This window comes from Equus caballus, chromosome 4, assembly GCF_041296265.1.
Source record: "Equus caballus isolate H_3958 breed thoroughbred chromosome 4, TB-T2T, whole genome shotgun sequence".
NCBI lineage: Eukaryota > Metazoa > Chordata > Mammalia > Perissodactyla > Equidae > Equus > Equus caballus.
This window is the reverse complement of record NC_091687.1, coordinates 101172151-101186211: the sequence shown is the minus strand read 5'-3', so window position 1 is coordinate 101186211 and position 14061 is coordinate 101172151. Positions and strand designations below refer to the sequence as shown.

Here is a 14061-nt window from a genome sequence, read left to right as displayed (position 1 = left end):
GTCTCTTTGTTTATCCCAAATGCCAGTGCAAAGGAAGAATTTGAGCTAGGCACCTGAAGTGCTTCCCAATAGACAGTGCTGGGGTGACCCTTTAGCATCATGCAATTCTTTTAGGTTCTGGCTTATTCAGGTTCCAGTCATTCTCTCTAGGGCACCATGAAAGCCTTTTGCTAGCTTATTGGATTTTGAATCATGGGTTATTTTCGTAAAGTGTCTGACTCCCCAATGTCCCAGACAGTGCATGTTCTCAGAGGGGAAATTAGATTCTCAGTCATTTAGAATAATATTTGTATCCTTTCTGGCCGTTGTTAATCCATTTTCAGCAGTACAGCCCCGGGGATCTTCTAAAAATGTAGAGCTATCCATGTCACTCCCCTGTCTAAAAGCATCCAGTGGGACTTTGAATTTAAGATGATGCACTGAATATGTAAGTTTACCTCCCCTCCCTCTCCAGGCCCCACTGAAACGGAAGTCAAGAAATGCAAAAGAGAATTGACACATCTCAGCAAAGAAACATGAACGGATTTGGATATAAGTGAAGAGGATCTCAACACATTTCTGGAAGAGAGAAAATAGATGAAGCACGATAATGAAGGAAAGTGAAGGCACCCTTCAGACAGGACAAGATAACCCCAAAGAGACTTGGGCACCTGAAAAGTCTGTCTACTAAAGAATTATGCCAGTTGTAAAATTGAACCCCATCCCATTCTACCCCAACCCTTGTACACAGAACACAGCAGTCTACAGTTGCTGCCAGTTAAAAATATGTTGTTGTTGTTGTTATTGTTATTGTTTGTGTAACAAACTGCCTGAGGAGGTAGGAGTTGGTGCAGCAGAATCAAATTTCGCTTTTCGTGGAAATAAGTGACCCCCCCTAGCCTATTAGCTAATTCTCTGACAGTTAAAACCCCTCCTTCAGTACACAAGTGCTTCTAGTCTTAGAAGAGGCTTACTGGAGAAATAGAAGAAATAGACCCAACCATACAAGAACAGAGGAAACCCACACCAGCTCCTATCAAAGTCCTCACTTATTCTGATTCTTAAATGCAAACGGTCAGCTAGGAATTCCCAGACACTGGGCATCTAGCGGGATAGGGCAGGCCAGGGGAGAAGCACGTAAGGAAAATAGCAAATTAGAATTAGGACAATTGAAAATACAACAAACTCTGGAGGAAACAAAGTTAACATGGAAAAAACAATTTAAAAATCTAACCATATCTTCAGAGAGATCTGAGGTGCATTTGTCAGATGAAAACAGGATGCTACAAGAAAGGAAAAACTGAGAATAAGAATAACCCTTTGAAAATGAAATAAAACTGCCAAAAATATCCAGTAGACAAGCTGGAAGATAAAGTTGAGGGAATCTCCCTAGACAGAGAGCAAAAAGATAGAGCAGAAAATATGAAGAAAGGAAAGAGACATAGACAATCAATATCTAACCATTAGGAGTTTCTGGAAGAGAGAACATAGAAAATATAAGTGAAGAGATGAAGAGGAAAAGGATTGAAAACGGAAGAACAGGGGGCCCCAGTACAACCTACATCTAGACATAGTCTTGTGAAATTTTGGAATATTAAGGATGGAGGGAAGACATTAAAAGTACCCCGAGAGAAGGTAAAATTAGGTCACCATCATTAGCTCAACTAAAAAGGCATGAGAAATAGACTGACAGCAGATTTTTTAACAACATTGAAATGGCAGTGGAGCAATATCTTCACAGATCTTACAGAAAATTTGTGTACCCAGAATTCCATAGCAAGCCAAACTGTCAAGAGGCAAGTCAAAATAAAGACATTTTCTGACATGCAAGTTTTCAGAAAGTCTGCCTCCTTTGCACCCTTATTGAGGAGGTACCTTGAGGAAGTTCTCCAGCAAAATGAGGATGGAAACCAGGAAAAAGGAAGAAATGGAATCCAGAAAACAGTGGATCTCACCCAGATGTCTCTCACTCTAGAGTGACAGATATCCAGCAGACCCATTTCAGATGAGAATGCACAGTCTCAGGCTCTCTGGGAAGAATCTGCATTCTGTGCCATACACAGTATCATTGAGAAGCTGAATGGGAATATGGAAGACCTGCATTCTTTAGTCAACAATAAAGAAAGGCAAAACAAAATTATGTTAAGAAATTCAGGTCCAATTATAAAACAAACACAAAAAATGCTCATGGAATGTGTTTTGATTTGACATTGGCGGTAGGTATGTTTCCTTTCAGGTGGCACAAGCATCATGGCATTGGATGTATGTGGAAGAAAATATCTTAGCTTCTACTTGGCTCTCAGTAAACAGTATTTACATAGCCAGAATAATGTAGATGCTATTTATTGGTGTTCAGTGTTCTGATCAGCCGATAGACAAACATGAAAGGCTTAAATTTTTTATTCAGAACTGAAATTGAAAGTAATTAATCCTGAGAAGTTAAGGAAAAAGAGAGCAGAAAGAGGTTGACAATTAGTTGGAGGGAGAGAGGTAGAAGGAAGAGGAGGGCTACTTACCTATTCAAAGTGGGGATGAAAGAAGAAAGTCTACAGTTGATGGAACAAGAACAAGAGGATTGGCATACTGTTCAAAGCTATAAATCAAGCCAATGGAAGTATTAAAAATGACATATCTATCAAAAATCGGGGACAGGATAGGCAAAGGTGGGGATGGTGTAAGTTAGATCCTTATCTTTTGTAATGAGGAATTATTAAAGATTATCTAAAGTTAATAAGTCAAATTATTGTTGAAACATATTATTTAATGTTAGGAAGTTAGTTATCAAAAGATCTAAAAATAGCAATTGTTAAATGCTTTGCCTCTAGGGAATGGGACTAGAGTTAAAAAGCCGGGGGAGGGGAGAGGGGAACTGTGTTTTTGATTTTAAGTCCTGTACTATTTAATTTTTTACCTTGTGCATGTATTCAAAAAATTTTTAATAAACTCAAATAAAAATCCTTCAGTGGTTTCATATTGACTAAGAAGCAGTCCAACCGAAACCCTTAAAATGGCTTACAAGGCCCTCAGGTATTTGGATCCACCTGATGTGTCCAGGCTCATCGTATCTCCCCATTACTCTCTAATTCTAGCCACACTAAATATCCTCCAGCTAGTCAAATATACCTCACCTTCTCTTGTTTTTACAGGTGTTCCACAAAAAGCAACTTCTGCCTCGGATCTCACCATGTGTCTGTCATGGTGATTAAGTTTACTGTCTAGTAGGTTTTCAATGCATGTGGAGTGAATGAATGCCCACTAGGGTGCTGCATGAAGATTTCCAACTAATGTTCTTTCCAAGAAGGCATGTGATATTTGTGCCTATCCCAGGAAGCATTTCAAGACCATAATGGAGCCGTAAGCTTTCCTGCACTCCTATTCATTTGCCAGTTTTAATGTTTTACTCTTAAATGAGGCCAGGTGGTGTCAGAGAATTTTCCTCCACGTGTCAGCCTCCTTGGTACATTCTTTGCACTTTGCCTGAACATCATCATCTGTTTTCAGCTATTCTTTCTCTGTATTTGGGAGAAACAGTCAACTATCTAGTGGAAATCTCTGGGCTCCCAGGTTTCTTGTGTCCTGCTATTCCTAGTCTCTTGCTGGCCCTTCTTTACTGCATCAGTTTACTTTCTATTGTTGTCTAAGTCCCAAGGCCAGCAAGCTCTCTGATGAGTATCGGCCTTACAGCTAATCTTCAACAGCTGCATTTATTGGAAATCCGTCGTATCTCCCCTTCATGAGATCGATCTCTGATATACTTAGTCCCTAAACCAATGTCCCTTCCTGATGTTATAACCTCACCTAATGTATGTGCCTAGCAGGCCAATAGGTAACCAGATATGGCCTTAGATGTTGACTGTTTTTGCTGATGAAAGTAGCACACCCTGTCCCTTCTTTCAAGACTACTTCACTCCTATGTTCTATATTCCTTCAAAGCTTTTGGACCCCTGCTTTGCTTCCATTTTGAAAAGGATTTCCTTCTTTGACCCACATCATTGGGGTCAGTCTTCCAAGTGTGGTAGAGAAGGTGTGGTGGGTGATCCTTAACTTTTCAGAGATCTTCTAACTACACACACACAAAAAACTCCACTAATTCAAGTGAGCTAATAGAAATGCTACTTATGCATTTGGATTCTTGTGCATTTGAATGCTATAAAGAAGAAGCATTTCTTTGGTTGGAAAGCTTGGGTGGTTTAAGTTATTGTCAATGTTCTGTCTTCTTGTTTGGTGGTTCATTATATTAGAAATAAATACAATAAATGAATGAGTAAATTAAAAACAAGGTATATACATTGACCAGTGATGACAGTATTAGGAGCCAAGGATTATGTTAATACAAATGTATGTAACTGAGGGCCATTAAAGTGTTCTATTCATCTGAACTAAAGAAACTCAAACATATATAACTATTTAAGAAATATGTACGTGTAAGTACTAAAAATTTCTTTCCATGAACTACCTAAATTTTGACATATAACTCACTTTCACAGATTGCCAAAATTATTTAGTATAATTTGAGATCTGAGATAGTGCCGAAAGGGTGGGAGGACAAAAAAAGAGGGCAAAATGATCAAACGTACAATGTAAAAACAGATCAAGGGGTCCAGCAAAGGCCCCACAGGGCAAAGACATGTGCCTTTCCTCAACACAACCTGTGTCCAGGGCCCAAGTACACACAGTAGGCTGTACCTGTGCCTGGTCCTGATCTGTGAAGTGTGTGCGTTAAACAGGAGCCAAGAACCTGAAAAGAGGTCATAAACTCTTCCCTACCCGCCATCAAGGTAATAGGGATGGGAGAGGCAACTCTCCCAAACTGTTAAAAAGGAAACAATAATAAGCCTTAATTAAGGCTGTTGACATTTAATCACAGGACAGTTGGCACTATGAGCTTGTTTATTGGTAACAAACTTAAAGCAGGCTTAAATCTCAGGTCCTCATAAGAAACTCTGAGATCAACTATCAAGGGGCAAACAGCTGACTCAATGTCACTGATGTTGGAATGAGTTTAGGATAAAGCCCAGTGGATCTCTGGTACTGGATAAAGGAGGGCTTTTAATGGGATGAGGAGGAGAGGATATCCTCAGGGATAACAGATGATGTTATTAATGCCCTCCAGCCAAAGACCGCCAGGAACATCCTGTAGTAGAACAAGTTGGATTTATTTCTCATTTCAGCTCAGGGAAAAACCTCACACCCCAGGCAGCTGAGAGCATGCAGTAAAAGGGTGTTAAAAAGAACCTATTATAGGATTTGGGCTTTGGGTGGATAAATTTGGGGAGGGTCTGAGGAAATAAGGCTTTGTTCTGGATTGGATGCTGTCAAGACGCAAAGGCAATTCTATGATCATCTCAGTAAATCTCATCTATAAGGAGGGCTGACTAAAGGTGTAATGGTTTTTCTAAAAAAAGCAGCAGTTACCTTAGACAAGAGAGAGGGATGTTTGGTAATTTGTGGCTGCCCAGAGACCTTGTTTTTGTCTCACTTTATCGTGGTCTCAGAGTCACTTTGTCTGAGGTTGGTGTTCTGTGAAATTATGTACAAGAGGAGAACAACATGGCCCAGCAGAGAGTATCAGACAAGTTTCTGGATCGCAGGGGCTGCTTTTTTTCCTTTCTCATTCTGAAAGAATAGAGGAAGAGCCATTGTTCCTCTCACAGAAGATTAAAATCTGCACTTCTCTTGACTGAGCATAATGGAAAAATTGAGGAAAAAAGTGAATATTGCAAGGTACACAAGAGGTACCCAGGGAAAGGATGGGTCCCTAATGATCCCCTAGACTTGGTAGACGTCTTGGTTGTAATCCAAAATGAAGACGAGACCTTGTATCAATACTTATGTGTCACTTCGTTATTGTCTGAAAGTCCCCAAATCCTTCTGAAACGTACATTCCCTGAGCCATTCCTAGGAGGAAGAGGAAGTAGGAATTAGGGTAACAGGTTGCTTTTACCTAGGAGGAGTAACTATATACCTCCACAATCTGTGTAAGTGCACTTGCTAACTGCTATAATTGGGCCACACAGATGGAATTAAAATTTAAAACGGAAACTGAGAGATGCCTCCATTAGATATATAGTTCTTTGATGAAAGGGATAGCATAAACCATTTTTGCCAGTGCTCAAACTTCCCCCATTGAATTTATGATCTCTGTGAGATAGGAGATTAAGGTAGTAAAGTTCTGTGGCCTCACCCAGATTTTAAATATTTTTTTCTTAGCACAAAACTAGATGAAGCCCCTAGAAAATACTTTCCCAAGTTAAGTTAAAGTCCTTCCTGTTTTATCTGCCCTCTTTTAAAAATCTTTCATAACATGTTTCTTAAGTATTCATAAAATCATAAAATTTTGGCTTCTGTAAGATGCATATCCCACATTTGGGCATCATCTTCCAGTCTAGTTATCAAGTCACTAAAAAGTTTACTTAATAAGAATTTCTTGAAAACCACCTACAACACTAGTTACTGTTATAGGATCTGGAAATATAAGATAAACATAATAAAGCTCCTACCATCAAAGTGTTTATGTTCCAGTTTGAACATAAATGAAAAACAAACATATATCAGGTATGATAAGTACCTTGAAGGTGTATAAAACTAAGAAGTGATGGGGAAGAGAGAGTTCTGGAGTAGGGGACTAGACAAGGGGTATATTTGCTATTTTATGTAGGGAGGAAAGCTGCTCTGATAAAGTGACGTTTGAGCAAGTTCTTGAAGAAAATGATGGAGCCAACCAGGCAGATAATTTAAGGCAAAGAGTAAAATGATACCCAGCCTGTTGAGAGCAGCATGACAGACATGAGTTTCATCCCTGTAATAGTCAGTAGCTACTTTCTCAGATGTAACTCTAGATCACAGATTTCTGACCTTAACCTTCTGATAGGAGCCATTGACCTAACAGAAACTCACAACTTGTGGATCTCTCTCCTCAAACTTCAAAGTGAAGGCACATTTCACAGTAAATTTTGCAGCTTCTCCCCCCTTGAAATTTTTCTATAAAAAGTAAGGGGGGCTCTTCTCAGTGGCTGCTGTGGCCTCTACCAAAGGTACTGAATGGAGATATGACTATTCTTTTATATACTCATTTCTGGGCCTCTGATAGATCCAGTAACAAATGAAATTTGGAACCGAATTCATAAGGAGAAAATTGATCTGGAAACAACTGACTAAATTTGGACAGCAATGAAAGTTTTAGTCTCATATATTGATGTCCATCAGGACAAATGTGTAGAGAGTAGTGGGAAACTTAGACTCAGTTATTCTTGGCTTCCCACTCCACATCCTCCTTTCCCCCATTAAGCTGAATGATGTCCATTCGACCTCAACACTAAAAAACCCTTTAGATCACAAGTCTCAATATAAAACGGAAAGCCTTGAGAAGGAAGACCTTGATGTCACAGGAACTTTGGAATAAATCAGTTTGGAAATAATTGTTTACATTTGCAGAAAACAATAAAAAATAATGTTACTGGCCCCATAGGACTAGGAACTTTGACAAACTCTTTCTCTATAGGAATGTTGTAGAGACACTGGCCTTCCATGACTCCCAATTGCCATATGTTAGCCCCTCTGGCATCTTGATATCTGCAACCCTTGTGAGTTTGTGCCTGAAGATACATAAACCACACTGGTGTGGGTGCAATTATAGGAAATTGGATCTGTTCTGTGCCTACCGAGGGGTCTGATATTTCAGAGCCAGAGGAAAGACATCCACTCTAAGACTTGGGCTGTCAGCTCCACTTGCTCCTGGTGACTGAAGTCTTCAGTACAAAACCAAAGTCTGTATCTGACTTGGAGATGGGAGGAATTTAGAAATGTAAGAAGACCCCTATCGTTCCTTACTGGAGGAAGAAAGTTTCAGCATGGATCACCCTGGAGTGGTAATGCTATGTTCCAAGACGTCCCCTGTGATTGGAATATTACTGGCTCCTACCACATATGCTCCACACACTTAGGATCCAAAAAGAAAATATAGACCCAGGTTAATTTCACAGGTACACCAAAAGAGAATTTAAAAGCTTGTATAACTCTGAGTTGGGGCTGGCCACACGTCAAGAGAACAGCAAACTCCAGCTTCACTGCTTTAAATAAATAGGCAGGCAGGAACTTGCCCTTGGAGATAGACCATGCTATAATTTGAATAAAGGTTATCATACATGCACTAAAGAATGAAAAATGTAGGGGCCAGCCTGGGACATAGTGGTTAAGTTTGCACACTCTGCTTCGGGGGCCTGGGGTTCGCAAGTTCAGATCCCAGGCCTGGACCGACACACCACTCATCAAGCCATGCTGGTGGTGTCCCACACACAGAAAAATAAAGATTGGCACAGATGTTAGCTCAGGGCCAATCTGCCTCACCAAAAAAAGAAAGAATAAAAAATGTAGCTGATGAGGCTTTCACAAATACTCTCAAGTTAATTACTTTGCCCTTTACTCCCACTACAACACAATTTCAATAAATACATTTGAGCATTTTAACGTAAGGAGATAAAATTATAATAGTACTTGTGTTGACCCAAATCCTCCAAGAGGCAGAAGCCAAGATGTGATCAGATGTAAAGAGACTAAGGGAAACACCTATGAGAGAAAATGGAGAGGGACCCAGAGGAGGGTGGGAGAGCCATCAGACTGTGATGTAGGTTTAACCTTGTGAAGCAGAGAGTGGAGGAAGGAAAGGCTTACACTGCAATGTTGGGTTCAGAAAGTTGGCCAAGGCCAAGAGAGAGTCCTTGAGCCAAAGTCACTCATCAGAAGAGTCCTGTGTCTTCCAAGAATGGGGCTGCCTTAGTACCTCTGCCATTCTTAATCACGGGCCAGGAGAAGCCCCTGGGCAGCATGGCCTTGGCACCAAGGATTCCATAGGGCACCACCTGGGGCCGTCTGTCAATTACATACCCGCTCCCTGAGTTGGAGATCTAAGCGGAGCATTTTCACGGCCACCAGAGCACTTATTCTTAAAACAGCTGTAGACACCTGTTCTGGATCATCTTAAATAGTGACTTAGTAAACCTCCCCAGTGACTCATACCAGTAAATGCACATAGCTGGATTCATCCACCTCTATTCCTAAATTAGAAGGTGCTTAATCCTTTCTAGATTCTTGAGGCCCCTCAAGGAAAGGATATATAGGACCACATTAAATTTAACTCGTAACTAAAAATAATTGAAGGAGGCCTGTGACTGTTGATGCTCGCAGATAACTGGAAAGCATATGTATGAAGTAACCCTTGCATTTTGCTTCATGAAAAACTGGAATTACTGCAGGGATTTCCCTTTATTTGACAAAAATGGATGATGTACCACTGGTAACAATCACAATTCTGTTATTCTGCATATGCCTCTTGCATATGCTGGACAATTATCCATCATAGTGTTTACATTTATTATGTATAACTCAGAAAGTTGCTGTGCAAAAGGTATGGATTAGCATGCTTGCCTTAAGCTAATACATATCTATCCTTGGAACTGAAGATGACTTCATTGTCCCCTGAAAATGGGGAAAGGTGGATTATCGGAGCAAAATTTGGATTTGGTTAGAAAGGACAGCGGAGGTGGGGTAGGACATAAATGTTGAGGAGGTAATCTCAGTGTTTCCCACATGGCATTTCTTAAAAACCTTCCTCCAGACTATAGACTACAATCCAGACTCCTTAGTATGACAGCTAAACTCCTTCAAAACCTGGCCCAAATGCCTCTTTCAGAGCCAGCACTGTGCAAGTCCTGTTAACAAGTTTCAGGCACAATCAACATTTAGTCTTTCTCTAATCAAGCTTTTCACATTCACGTCCCCATGCTGTAGATTATGATAGAGCCTCATCTTCTGTGCCCTCCACTCTTCTCTGCCCACAAAGATCACATATATTTTTCAGAGCTGTTTTACTGTCATTTTCTCTGTAAGTTCATCTCTGATATCTTGATTAGAAATAATTGCTTCCTCCTTTCTGTTCCCTCGCACTTAATTTGCAGTCAATTTTGGCACTTACATAAATCCATCTGATGCTACAGTTGTCTCACATTTCCTCTCCTCTGTAGACTTACTGACAGTAGTATCATCTCCATGTCCTGGAGTGCCTCATAGGACATGTGCCCAGTGAGAACGTGCTGACTCTCATGGAGTAGTCTGTTTTCTCCTAGGTGGAAGGAAGGGTCTGAGGTCTGCACAGGAGCAATGACCCTTTAGTCAGTCCCATGTGGGTCACCATCTGTCACTTCCTAGGTTTTTAATGGACCTTTACACTGTGCCCTTGGTTGTTTGGTTTCCATTCTTCAGTCAACTCCTGCTCCCAAATGCAGGTACCTTCGTGATGGCAGGTCTGCTTCTGCTCTCTGACCCAGGAAAAATCACTTTTGTGGGAAGCCCTTTCTTCTATCAACACCAAAGTACTCTCAGGAGTGTTCTAGAACAATAGTAGTACTTTACATAAAGAGTGAGATTGCCATAGGTAAAGACTCATTAAAACCCAAGAGCACAAACACACAAAAGAGACTCTGAATTCAGCATTTGACATGGAACTTTCCTGACCACTTCATCAGTGTCTCTCTTCCATTTTGCTTCCCGAAGTTCTGTTGTTTCCTAGTATGAAATTCTGATAGGTCTTATCCAAAGTACCTCCCTTGTGTAGGCTTCTCCTTGCTCTTTCTTTCTGAAACCTGACTGCATTTGGTCCTCTGCCAAACAGGTTTCCAGTAGGCCCCGAAAGACTCAGTTATCTACTCACTAATTCAACGGACATCTCTTGAACATTCACTATATACATGTTAATTTATTTAATATATATTTATGTATTTATTAAGAAACTAAAGCTTACTGCATGCCACTAATGAAACCAGGAGGAGGACCAAATGGTGGGCAAGGGGGAGAGACTCTACACTCATAGCATGAGAGCCTATGAGAGAGACCAACATCAATCAAATGATCACACAAATACATGTAAAATTACCTCTTGGATAAGAACTAAGCAGCAGAGGGATTTGGTGTAGTCAGGAGGAGGATTTGGTGTAGCCTGGAGACTAGGAAAGTCTTTTCTAGGGAAGCAATGACTGAGCTAAGATAAGAAAAAAGAGTCATTTTCTAGGAGAAGGAAATTTCCCTTTGGTAGCAAGGAGTGTTGCACATTGAGTAAACTTAAAGAAAATCCATGGAGCTAGAGTCCTGGGAGAAAAGAGGAACCACAGTGTTAAATAAGGCTGGAGACCTAAGTGGGCTGGAGACATCAGAATGAACACTAACTGCAGCGTCAAGAGTGGACTAGAAATGGTATGGGGCGGGTGCAGTGAGCTCAGTGGGGGCCATTGCAGTAGGAGAGATGCCCAAGGTTTGATATAGGGCAGAGGTGTGGAAATGGGACAAAAGATTTTCAAGAGATAGATAGTAGGACCTGGTGAGAGTTCAGTTCTAAGAAGGATGGATTGAGGAATGGACAGCACAGCCCATGGCGGGTAGGACATGGGACTTCCCGAGGGTGTGGATTGACTCTGTGCTGGAGCCGCCAATGCCCTGCTTCTTAGTTATGGGGTATCACCTAGAATAAAATTTTAGTGATTTTAACCTGCGATATTATTAACTTCTCCTAGCCAAAATGGTATGTGACTATTTCTTCCCAGAAACATTTATGTTTTCCTTTGTTTTTAATGATACAAACAGTACAAGTTAGGAACTACAGAAGATGAAAAGGAAAAGTGCTTTTTTCCATTCACAAACGCCCTGGAATCAGTTATCAGAGGCAACTCCAGTTACCAAGTTCTTCTGACATCCTTCAAGGCATTTTCTATGCCTTTACACACACACACACAGAGGCTATGTGTCTGCATATTAACTATATTAATGAGATAATATGCACACTAACCAACACATTTTAAACGTTAAACTTGAACTTTTCCACACTAGGACTTACAAATTTACTTCATTTCTTTTAACAATTGGAAAGTATTCCATTGTATGATGTATCTTAATTTAACCACTAACTTACTGGTAGTTAGAACTTATTCATTAGGTAATTTTGAGTTGCCTTTGGCTTAAATAACAGAAATTTATTTTCTCATAGCTCAAGAGGCTGGACATCCAAGATCAAGGTGTCAGCAGGGTTGATGTCTCCTGCGGCCTCTCCTTGGCTTGTGGACACTCACCTTCTTGCTGTGTCCTCACGTGACTTTTCCTCTGCGTGCAGGGGCATCCCTGGTGTCTCTTCCTCTTCCTACAGGGACCAGTAATAGTGGATTAGGACCCCACCTCATTGGCCTCATTTTAATTTAACCACTTCTTTAAAGATCTTCTCTCCAAATACGGTCACATTCTGAAGTGCTGAGGATTGGGACTTCAACATACGAATTTTGGGGGTGGCATAATTCAGCCAATAACAAGAAGCGTTTCACAACGTATTAAAATAAATATCAGCACTTCATTCCTGGTTCCCCCATTCTCAAAGAAAAAAACAAACTGCTTTAAAATGCTGATAGTCTATTTTGGTAAAGTTCCAAAGAGAAATATAGCAACAATATCTCATTATGTTAGTTTAAGAGAAAGGAGTGAAAATGAAGGATCAGTCAGCACTGCCAACTCTGCGCTTACGGTAAGGAGGTAAGAATGGAGTCTGGACTCGGGAAGGAGTCCACTGGTGACCTTGGGGAGGAAAGGAAGGGGAAGAAGCAGAAGCTGGACTGCCAAGGTTTGGACCTCATTCTTGGCAAAGGACAGGGTGAATTGCAGGGAAGAAATGACCTGTTCTATACAAAGAGGCAAGAAACAGAGTGTAACCACAGTATATTTTTAGTCTAGAAAAGAAATCAGAAGGAAATAAAAAACAAAAATACAAAAGCAGCAGGCTGGCCCTGTGGCCTAGTGGTTAAGTTCCCTGCTCAGCTGTGGCGCCCCGGAGGGGTTCACAGGCTCAGATCCCGGGCAGGGACCTAGCACCGCCAGTCAAGCCACAGTGTGGCAGCATCCCACGTAAAGTGGAGGAAGATTCGCACAGATGTTAGCTAAGAGGCAGTCTTCCTCAGGCAAAAAGAGGAGGATTGGCAACAGATGTTAGGTCAAGGCCAATCTTCCTTACAAAAAAGAAAAGAAAAATACAAAAAGAGAGGGAACTGGACAGCAAGATCCTGGAGGAGGTGCTTGTTATTTTGATAAAGAGAATGGGCTGGAGTCCTGGTGAAGAGCCTGGCCTTGACAATCCCCCGTCCCCCAGGCAAGAGAGAATGAAGAGTCTGCTCCGTGTTAAAGTTCAGTAAGGCTGTGACAATAAATGCTGCTTTTAAATAATGCTTATAAAGGGAAAGTCATGAACTTTTTAAAACAATAGATACATCGGATAACTTCATAAACAGTGTGATAACTCACATGCATAAACAGCGGCAGTCCCAAAGGTGGCTTTAGAAAAAAGGGATTTAAAACCCCCTTCTCCATAATCACGCTCAAGTCCTAACACTCATCTCCCTACGCTTTCCTGTATCCTCTCTCTCCTCCTAAAACCAAAAAACAAAACAAAACTCTATCCATGTAAAAACAGCGTTTCTGCTGTGCAAAGCTGTGCAAAATCAGATTCGCGGCAAATCTCGTACTCCTCCACCTTGATTTTCACCAACCCACCTCTCTTCGGGAGAAATTCAAGCAGCAGCTACCCTATCGCTTTAGCTGTAACTTCACCAGCCTGCATGGTCGCGTCTGTCCGGTGATGTACCCGGCCAGACCCAGTTCTCTGGCTTGAGCTCCACCCACCTCGGCGCATCTTCCCCGGCACGGGGTGCATGGTCTGGCGCTGACCACCAGGGGGCAGTCCCTCAACGCAGGAGCCGCCGGGCGGCGGTGACGCGGCAGCGGCCGTTCCCGGGCGCCGCACCCCAAGGCCGGAGGGGAGGGAGCCTGATTCCACGCGGGGCCGCCGCAACCCCTCGACCTTGAGTTACGTTGTTGTTGGGGCTTTGTCTGCCCCGAATCTGGTTTACTGGAGACTTGTCACCAAGTGTGACAGCAACTTTGCCGAGCTCCCTCTCGCAGGTTCTTCCAGGAAACGTTGGAGAGTCTGGGAGAACCGGTTTCGGCCCCGAGCTCCGCAGACCGATGGATTTCCTCCCGGGAGCGCGGGCCGCCCAAGGC

At 41.8% G+C, this 14061-nt stretch overlaps 1 protein-coding gene across 12 annotated transcripts in view; it reads left to right on the top strand.

Moving 5' to 3' along the window:
* Nucleotides 1–2936, top strand: part of TCAF1 (TRPM8 channel associated factor 1) — a 47926-nt gene extending 44990 nt beyond the window's left edge. For all 12 annotated transcript variants that reach the window (XM_070265126.1, XM_005609471.4, XM_023639885.2 and 9 more), the window contains one exon: nucleotides 455–2936. Coding sequence is in view for 6 of the 12 variants with exons in the window: in XM_005609471.4 (XP_005609528.1) it covers nucleotides 455–464 (10 nt within the window). In the remaining 6 variants the exon portion in view is untranslated. The remainder of the gene's footprint in view (nucleotides 1–454) is intronic.
* Nucleotides 2937–14061: the final 11125 nt, after the last annotated feature.